The 9,344-nt window shown below is 41.3% G+C and overlaps 2 protein-coding genes across 5 annotated transcripts in view; both read left to right on the forward strand.

The window, feature by feature from the left end:
- Window positions 1-200: 200 nt before the first annotated feature.
- cwc15 (CWC15 spliceosome associated protein homolog) lies at window positions 201-2,714 on the forward strand. 3 transcript variants are annotated; one of them, XM_034890608.1, is made up of 7 exons: window positions 201-304; window positions 1,135-1,285; window positions 1,430-1,542; window positions 1,657-1,751; window positions 1,832-1,942; window positions 2,057-2,205; window positions 2,314-2,714. In XM_034890608.1, the coding sequence occupies exons 2-7, from the start codon at window positions 1,149-1,151 to the stop codon at window positions 2,441-2,443; spliced, it is 735 nt and encodes a 244-aa protein (XP_034746499.1). In that variant the 5' UTR covers window positions 201-304; window positions 1,135-1,148; the 3' UTR covers window positions 2,444-2,714. The 3 variants fall into 3 exon arrangements, with proteins under 3 accessions (XP_034746499.1, XP_034746500.1, XP_034746501.1); XM_034890609.1 differs by having other exon boundaries at window positions 209-308; XM_034890610.1 differs by having other exon boundaries at window positions 226-304; window positions 1,138-1,285.
- Window positions 2,715-3,993: 1,279 nt separating this feature from the next.
- The window catches only part of mtmr2 (myotubularin related protein 2), a 7,437-nt gene continuing 2,086 nt past the window's right edge, over window positions 3,994-9,344 (forward strand). Inside the window, exons 1-15 of one of the 2 annotated variants that reach the window (XM_034891010.1) lie at window positions 3,994-4,268; window positions 4,918-5,020; window positions 5,122-5,145; window positions 5,266-5,332; window positions 5,436-5,530; window positions 5,609-5,713; window positions 6,040-6,144; window positions 6,230-6,313; window positions 6,397-6,546; window positions 6,640-6,828; window positions 6,975-7,160; window positions 7,268-7,474; window positions 7,579-7,671; window positions 7,756-7,869; window positions 8,002-8,178. In XM_034891010.1, the coding sequence (XP_034746901.1) occupies window positions 4,189-4,268; window positions 4,918-5,020; window positions 5,122-5,145; window positions 5,266-5,332; window positions 5,436-5,530; window positions 5,609-5,713; window positions 6,040-6,144; window positions 6,230-6,313; window positions 6,397-6,546; window positions 6,640-6,828; window positions 6,975-7,160; window positions 7,268-7,474; window positions 7,579-7,671; window positions 7,756-7,869; window positions 8,002-8,178 (1,779 nt within the window). In that variant the 5' untranslated portion in view covers window positions 3,994-4,188. The remainder of the gene's footprint in view (window positions 4,269-4,917; window positions 5,021-5,121; window positions 5,146-5,265; window positions 5,333-5,435; window positions 5,531-5,608; window positions 5,714-6,039; window positions 6,145-6,229; window positions 6,314-6,396; window positions 6,547-6,639; window positions 6,829-6,974; window positions 7,161-7,267; window positions 7,475-7,578; window positions 7,672-7,755; window positions 7,870-8,001; window positions 8,179-9,344) is intronic. The other variant, XM_034891011.1, reaches the window with a different exon arrangement.

The raw sequence follows: 9,344 nt of genomic DNA on the forward strand, positions 1-9,344 counted from the left end.
GTAAAGTAAAAATATCAGAAAAATCTACTTGAGTACAGTAACGAAGTATTTGTACTTCGTTACTTCCCATCTCTGCACGTAGAATCTGTAGAACATGTGTTTAGTAAGACTTTTTCAACGCTTGTTTTGAGTTAAAATTAGACAAATATATCAATAAATTATGATTATTTTTGTGTTGTGTGATAGAGTGTTTTCTAATTTCCGAGTATTTTTGAAAGCATCTTTTCCACACGCAGGTTCCACCGGAAGTTTTACCGGAACTTGTTGTATCGGGTCTTCTTTTTATTCGTGTGGTAGCAGCTAAGTAAGTGTTTTTGCTCTAAAATTAAAATTCTAAAATCCCCTTTATTTGAATATTGTTTAATGTAAATAAAAATAACTTTCTTTTAACGTTGTGTTGGCCGGCGAGAGGAAATAGCATTGTTTCCTTCCTAAACAGCGTTTTTAGACCAGGTTAGCATGCTAGCAACTTATTAGCTGCAAGTTAACGTTAGTGGCTAGCTAACTGGCTAGCTTGTGTTCTTTCCTTTATCATTAGCTAGCTAACTTGCAAACAGCGTAAATGCTTATAGTCAATAAAGAGAGCATTTGTCTCACAAAGACAAGTTTATTTAACCTGATCAACAAAACACTTACTGACGTATTTACTGTGCTGCTTAGCTTGTTTTTGGATGTGCTTCTTTCATTTAGCAAGGTAATGTTTGACAAACACATGAACGTTTGTTGTCATTCATGCCTCAGTTGGGAAATTGGTCGGTTCAGTAGCTTAACTTATCATCTCAGTGTCTCTTAACTGTAATGATAGCATCACAAATGTCGATGCTGTACACAACTAGCTACATTACCACTCGAACATATCATCTGTAATTTATAAGGGATTTTAAACTTCCCCTGTAGACAATTTGTAAGTGGGGGATTTGTAGGTAGTTGACAGGTTCCGTACATGGTAAGATGTTGTTAGATTTAAATGAGGGGACTCCTACAAGATGTTTGACAATTCTACGTGATATTTGTGTGCGGGTGCAACCTCTTTTTGCCACTCTCTAATTATTCTCAGGTCTTGGTGTGCATTGTACTGATCAACATGACTTTGTTTTCAGTTCATTTTTGTCCTCCTTTCATATGTTACTACAGGAGACCCATCAAAGATGACTACAGCTGCAAGACCGACATTTGAGCCGGCGAGAGGAGGGAGGGGTAAAGGAGAAGGTGGAGGTGACTTGAGTGCCCTGTCCAAGCAGTATTCCAGTCGAGATCTTCCGGGTCACACCAAGATCAAGTACAGGTCAGTATATACACATGAATGCATTTGGATTGTAATTAGTGTGTTGCTGGTTAGACAGACACTGATTTACATCTGGTATGATACTGAATCATTTCTACTGCACCTGCTCACTTTTGTCTTCATTAAATGTTCTCCCGCCCTCAGGCAGCCTACCCAGGATGCCCCAGAGGAGGTGCGTGCCCGTGACTTCCGCAGGGAGCTGGAAGAGAGGGAGCGTGTAGCTGCTCGTGACAAGACAAGAGAAAGGGGACCAAGAGGTTGGTCTTTCTGAAGATATTAAACTTTTAGTGGACCAAGTCCCTTATGTTATCAAAAGTGTACACCCATAAGAAAAAAATATTCAAAATACTGCATTGACCCTCATTTTCTAGAGCATACCACATCGTCATCATCATCATCTTCAAAGAGGCCTAGACTGGATCAGATCCCAGCGGCCAACCTTGATGCTGACGACCCTCTCACTGATGTAAGTGCTTGCTTGTTAGTGGACAATTGGTGGTGATTAGTACTCATTAAGCTCCCTCACCAATGATGCTTGTTTTCTAGGATGATGAGGACGAGGACTCTGAGGAGGACAGTGATGACGACGACACTGCAGCTCTTCTGGCAGAACTGGAGAAGATCAAGAAGGAGAGGGCTGAAGAGCAAGAACGCAAAGTAATGTATCGTTTTGGACTGACGTCTTTGAACCCGGCTGACAGCACAATTGGCAACAATAAGAAAGGCATATGTTACCTAATTTTGTTTTATGACTTTGTTTGTTCATCCTAGGAGCGGGAGCAGAAGGCAGAGGAGGAGAGGATTCGCATGGAAAATATCTTGAGTGGCAATCCATTGATCAATTTGGCAGGGCAGCAGCAACAGCAACAACAGCAGCAGCTGATCACCCAGAGTCAGAGTACCTTCAGAGTCAAGAGAAGGTATCTCACAAACACACACATTTAGGATTCACAAGTGTTTATTTGAAGAAAAATGCTTTCTTCTCTTTCGACTTATTATCAACAATCAATTTGTCAATGTCTTTCTAGGTGGGATGATGATGTTGTGTTCAAGAACTGCGCCAAAGGAGTGGACGAAGCACGGAAGGAGAAACGCTTTATCAATGACACACTGCGCTCTGAGTTTCATAAGAAGTTTATGGAGAAATATGTAAAGTAGAGGAGTTTGTGTTAGTTCATTTTTATGTTTTTCGTTTTTTAATTTCATTTCTTTGGTCCTTGCCCTCCAGTTCTCCCTCTGCCCCAAGAATGATAGATGGCATTCAAATAGATCCTGTATACAAATGCATTAGTATTTGTACATTCAACACATAACATGTTGTATATAAATGATTTGGTGAGTTACAGATGTTAAATGTGATTCAACATCTAAGTCCCTCTGTAGTATTATTTTTTTTTTTTCAATATTCATTTCAATAAACAAAGACTTAAAGACTGTCGCAGGAATTTAATCAAGGGAAAGTGATGTCGTTATGGACAATGATCTCTTCATAGACATAACAGAATGGGTGTTGTACATTTATGTAAATACTAACTTGGGAAATGAAAGTACTTGAACAGAGGACACAAAATAAATCAGTAACTTAGTTCAATATATGTTTGTAAGACGTATTTTATAGAATAAAAATTCTGCATAACCTCAAAATTAGAATACCATAATTTTGTATTTCTTTGTCATCTGAGGTGTAAGTTTTGATTTTTAGGTTTACCTGACCTAACGTTTTGAAGCAAACCTCATACTCAAGCTATGGACACATTGTTTTGTTGAATTTTGTGGGGAATAAGAACTTCTCTCTTATACTCCTGTTTACCCATAAACAGTGTCTATGTAATTGTGTAATAGCCAGTGTGCTTATGTAGTTACCAACATAACATATGCAATAATACAATATATGTTCCAACATTGATAGGTGGAAAATTAAGCATGTAGGTTTTCAACTGTATGTCATCTATTCATCCACAGAAGGCTTAGGTTGAAATAACCCGTTCCCACAGTTCAGGGTCTTATGAACAAGGAGTGGTTTGAAGGTAACACTACCCCATAAATAGATAAACTGACATGTGTGAGAACAAGAAGACAAGTATAAAAGGGGAGTTATTCTGATGTTCAGAGAGACACTTCAGGGGCACACCTGTGTGTGTGTATATGCACGGTTATCTTCCTTGTTCAATAATTGAATTAAGCTGCATTTATTCTAAATGTATTGGACTCGTCATATGTGTAGTCTCCTCCATCATTTCCGGTCAAGATTCCCAGATATCTAACATCAATATGATTCACTTAAATGATACTCTTTATTATTAAAATATTGGGATAGACATTTCAAATGTTTAAATGCTCACATTAAACCTTTAATTTAAAGGAGAAATGTTTAGGAGTTAGAGAAAAAATAAGCAACATTAAACTAGACTGAAGTGAATGTGGTCTTTTTTAACTATTCTAGCAGCAAGTGTAATAAATTTAACTGAAACAATGAAGTTACATAGATGTGACATTTAGGGGGAAGGAAACGTGGAGAATGTGCAAAGATATGACCGTATGATGTTTTCCTAAAAATTATTCGAAAATATGTTAGCCACATTTTAAATGCATAGGTAATATATCAGTTTGAAATAATACCCACTAAATGTCTGTAACAGCTGTTCCCAAGAGCAGTGAACGCAGCATGCGACCAGTCAGCATTCAGCCGGCAGGGGGCGCGCTTCTCCAACAATCGCTCCCTTGTGACTGACCAACGCAGGGATTGGGAGGCTGCTGGGAAAACATGGCAGCTTCCTTTTGTTTGTGCGGATTTACTGTACTTCGAAGGAGGATTTAAAGACATTCTTCACTGGATAGACGGGTCTCCATCGCTAACTCGGTGTTCACACGGCCAATTATCCAACAACTTGAAGCAGGAGAACATGGAGAAGAGTGGGAGCATCGACAGTTTGGGCTCGAAGCGCTCCTCTTCCCGACATCCTAGTGTTGATTCATTGTCCAGGTAGCTAAACCCACCATTGCACTTTGCTTTTTAACCTAGCTAAAAGTTTTGAAACTGACACACGGCTTTATATTCATGTGTTGTAAGTTAACTTGTCTAACCACAAACAATGTCACGTGGTTAACACACTGCCACGAAACGACCATTGATGTTGTAAATTAGGGCACCATTTAATGGCTCTTGTCACTAGGGGCTACGTGTGTTCTTATCCCTTTAAATCAATGCTTGAATAATTATTTACGTTGTGAGATGTGAGAATTTAAGCAAATGGACGTCAGGAGTTCTCTTCAGAGTGCAGAGTAATGCCATATGTTTGCATGTCTGACCAACAGCTAAAAATCCCACAGTAGCTAACGTTACATATCGACTGACTGAGATGTCTGTTACTTTTCCCATCAAGCAATTACTCCTCTGAAAAACATGGCTATCGAAATTTCCTAGAGCCTACTAACCACGAGTCTGACTAATGGCTGAAAATCCCCCAAGTTGCTATTTATCAAGTAATAAAAGAATGCAATTTATTCATTATTGTTTTTTATTTGGCTAATTATTTAAATAACTGTTTGGGAACAAGTGGAATGGTTTCACCCACAGATATAAACATCTACTGGACTTTCTTTTAACCGTTTGTCATGTTTTCTCTGACCAGTTCTTCCACCTCTCGATCTGACCGATCTGCCCAGGCCAAGCCCCCCTCTGGGATGTCTTGCGAGTCTGTGGCCACCTCTGCAGATCTCTCCCCAGAGCTCAGGGTCAGTAGCCTGCACACAGTTCACTCCCAATCCTCTGCTGCTTCATTAATGACTAATAATAATGAGTGAAGTATGACTCTCCTCTTTTCTGCACCCTTCAGGTTAAGCGCAAAACTGCTGCCAAGGTATGCATCTACTATCCAACACATCTCTTTAAATAATAATAATACATTCCTTAGCAAATGTCATTTGTTTGCTTCAAAAGACTGCTCCACAATTATGGCTAATTAATATAATGTTCACAGCAGGTGATTAGAAATTCCAACAAAGAAGAGCCCCAATTACTTCCAAATGAAACCGTGCAGGACATGGGTAGGTCCTCTCTTGGCTTACATGCTTTTTTCACATTAAAGTATGTAATATATTTGTTGTAATTTGCTGAATCAAGATCATTTTTCAAATTTTTGTTCTATAGCCCAAGACGTCACCTACTTCTGTCCTTTCATTGGAGCACTCAGGGGAACAGTGACCGTTACCAACTACAGACTTTTCTTCAAATGCATGGACAGGGTATGCTTCGTGAATGTTCCAAAAGCACTGTTAATATTTTTTAAAGAATGATTGTGTTTGTTAATGTGCTGTTTCTAGGAGCCGGCATTTGTGCTGGACCTGCCCCTTGGGGTGGTGAGTCGTGTGGAAAAGATTGGGGGTGCATCAAGCCGTGGTGATGTGTCCTATGGGCTAGTTTGCAAGGTGAGTACAATGTGTGAATGGTCTGGAATAGCCACACTTGCTTTATATGGCAATTCAGATGTTGACAGGCTACAGATGCAAGAACCTCCAGATAACACAGTAAATGGAAGTTATACAGTTCACAGCCTAAGACAACAAGGAGGAACCTTGTCTCATCTCTGCTGTGTAAATAATAATCATAACTCATAGTCATTACGAAAGTGTGAGTCTGTGAACAAGCTCCACATTAGTCCACAATAGCATGCTGTTTCTGCTATGAAATAATGTATACATACAGCTGTTGACTCCTGAGTTTGACCGTGACCTGCTGCTCTGCCTCTCCACAGGATATACGTAATCTACGATTTGCACACAAACAAATGGAGGACACACTCAGGAAGTCCATTTTCGAAGTGCTGGTGAAATTTGCGTTTCCTGTTTCCAACGGGCTGGTGAGTGATTCTCAGCCACACTGTCTATGTCGCTGTAGCTCTGCAGCGGCTACTGATGGATGAACTTCTCCCCCACTCTCCACAGCAAATCTTTGCCTTCGAATATGGCCAAGTTTTTCCTGAAAACGGATGGAAGGTGTATGACGCTGTCTCGGAATACAAAAGACAGGTATTTAAACGACACGCTTCAACTGCTTAGCTAAATGTTACAGTAAGCGTATGACATTTGTTGCTGCTTGTGTGTTTTTAAAGGGTATACCCAATGAAAGCTGGAGGATTACAAAAGTTAACGATCACTACGAGGTCTGTGACACCTACCCATCAACTCTGGCGGTGCCCGTCAACATACCAGACGAAGAGCTCAAGAGAGTAGCTGCCTTCCGAGCAAAGGGAAGGATACCTGTGAGTGACTGGTCTTCAGCATGTATCTAACTGTCCTGTTCAGTTGGACTGCTGGACGGTATGTGGTCATATTCTGTTATACTCTGTGTGTAGGTGTTGTCATGGATCCATCCAGAGAGCCAGGCAACAGTGACGCGCTGCAGTCAGCCCATGGTTGGCGTAAACGGGAAGCGCAGTAAAGAGGATGAGAAGTACCTCCAGGCGATCATGGATGCTAATGCTCAGTCTCATAAACTCTTCATCTTTGATGCCCGGCCCAGTGTCAACGCTGCCGCCAACAAGGTTATTAGATGATTCTTTGCCGGGGAAATCTACAACTAAAAAATGAAAACCTTCATAAGGGAAGGAATCTCAGGGTATTCTTGCCAGTGATGAACCATCTTACCACCCACCCTGTCTCCACTTTTTTTTTTTTTTTTTGTCTTCAGATGAAAGGCGGTGGTTTTGAAAGTGAGGATGCGTATCAAAATGCGGAGCTGGTGTTCTTAGATATTCACAATATCCACGTGATGAGAGAGTCACTCCGCAAGCTGAAGGATGTGGTCTACCCCAACGTTGAGGACTCCCACTGGCTCTCCAATCTGGAGTCCACTCATTGGCTCGAACACATCAAGGTACTAATGCATCACTGAGGTTGGAACTGGAGGAGGAATGAGGTCACATAATAAAAAGGAAGATGAGCAATTCTGTGTGTGTGTGTGTGTGTGTGTGTGTGTTTTAGCTGATCATGGCAGGAGCACTGCGGATTGCAGACAAGGTGGAGTCTGGGAAAACGTCAGTGGTGGTGCACTGTAGTGACGGTTGGGACCGCACAGCCCAGCTCACCTCCCTGGCCATGCTCATGCTCGACGGTTACTACCGCACCATTTGCGGCTTCGAGGTGCTGCTTGAGAAAGAGTGGCTGAGCTTTGGTCACCGCTTCCAGCTGGTAAACACATTTTCTCATACACTTTTGACGTTTCAGAAACCGCATGAGGTGGGATGATGGTCTTTCCAGTTGCGTCTCTGATGGTCCTTTTCTCTTCTTTTAAGCGTATTGGTCATGGCGATAAGAACCACACAGACGCAGACCGCTCACCTGTTTTCATTCAGTTCATCGACTGTGTCTGGCAGTTGACTCGCCAGGTAAGCAATAACTAGTGCCCACATGTGGAAAGGGTCTTCAGAACATGCTTTAAGGACACTAATAAGGCTGTTTTTTTATTTAAGTTTCCCGCGGCCTTTGAGTTTAATGAATACTTCCTGGTAACCATCCTGGACCACCTGTACAGCTGCCTGTTTGGGACATTCTTAGGCAACAGCGAACAGCAGAGGTTAAAGGAAGTAAGAGCATTTTGTTTCTCTCAGCATTTCTAAATGAGAAGTAAAATATTGGGGAAAACTGGAGTAGATAGTTTGTTACTAGTATGGAGGTTCCCATGCAGTGTCATGACAAGGACACCTTTTATTTTACAGGAGGTTCCCAAGAGGACAGTATCGCTGTGGGCTTATATAAACAGCCAGCTGGAGGAGTTTACCAATCCTTTGTATGTGAACTACTCCAACCACGTGCTGTTCCCTGTAGTCAGCTTACGGCACCTGGAGCTTTGGGTTGGCTACTACATCCGCTGGAACCCGCGCATGAGACCTCAGGTATGTCGAAAAAACCTGTCTCTAGTTTAAGGCCTGCCTTTATTGTATTCAAAAGAAATTGCACTCCATACATGTTTAAATTTAGTAGTTGAACTAGTAGTTAATTAAGTATACGGTGGTATTTAGAAACCCTGAAGGTATGATTTTCAATACAGTCAAAAAGACAGATTTTCCTCTTTCCATTAAACTGACACAGACATGTTGTAGTGCACAGCAGGTGCCAACAGAGGTCAGTCTCTACTGGTGAAATAGACAGCCGAGTTGAAAAAGGAGACACAAAGTGGATGGGATAATGTCACGGGACTAGTCAAAAAAAAAAGGAAAAAAAGAAACTGCCTCTGCTCCTGTTGTGGAGTATTTTGGGTTTAGCCTTTATAGAGCTGGGCTCTTCGATTTTGGACATCGTAGCGTTGTGATATGACATAATTGTTGTTGTTTTTCTTGGTTTTAAAGGCTGCATTACAGTAAAGTGATGTCATTTTCTCAACTTACCAGACTTTTCTAGCTCTTCTATTATTTGCCCTGACCCACTTAGTCATTATATTCACATTACTGAAGATTATTTATGTTAAATCTAATTGTGAGGATTTTTTGTCAAAGCATTAGTTGTCAACATTAAAATATCGCCGCAAGATTGATATCGAGGTATTTGGTCAAGCATATCATGAAATCTGATTCTCTCCATATTGCCCAGCCCTAAGCCCCTATGATGAAGGTGAGCCAGCCAACACGTGCAAAGCTGTGTGCGTGATTTTTTTCACACACATAATGATGCCACACCTCATCTCTGTTAAGCCCACCCTGAGGAATATAAGGAAGAGGGTGCTTATTTTTCCTATGTATTCCTTAGAAAAAGAAGAATGCCTTTATTTATCCCATGAGGAGAAATTCAAAATTTTCATTTTGTTAGTACAGAATTACCTGCATTACAAACATGCTCAGGACCTATACATGCTATCACACTAATGGAGATACTGTATGTCAGTGAGGAGCGCCTCGAGCAATTGGGGGTTCAATGCATTGCTCAAGAACACTTTGGCCGTGCCCAGGAGGAGAACTGGCGTCTCTCCAGCTACCAATCCATACTCCGTACTTTGGTCCGTACAGAGACTTGAACCGGCAACCCTCCGGTTCCTAACTGAGCTACCGCCACCCCATGTACAACC

Source organism: Etheostoma cragini, chromosome 13 (assembly GCF_013103735.1).
Source record: "Etheostoma cragini isolate CJK2018 chromosome 13, CSU_Ecrag_1.0, whole genome shotgun sequence".
NCBI lineage: Eukaryota > Metazoa > Chordata > Actinopteri > Perciformes > Percidae > Etheostoma > Etheostoma cragini.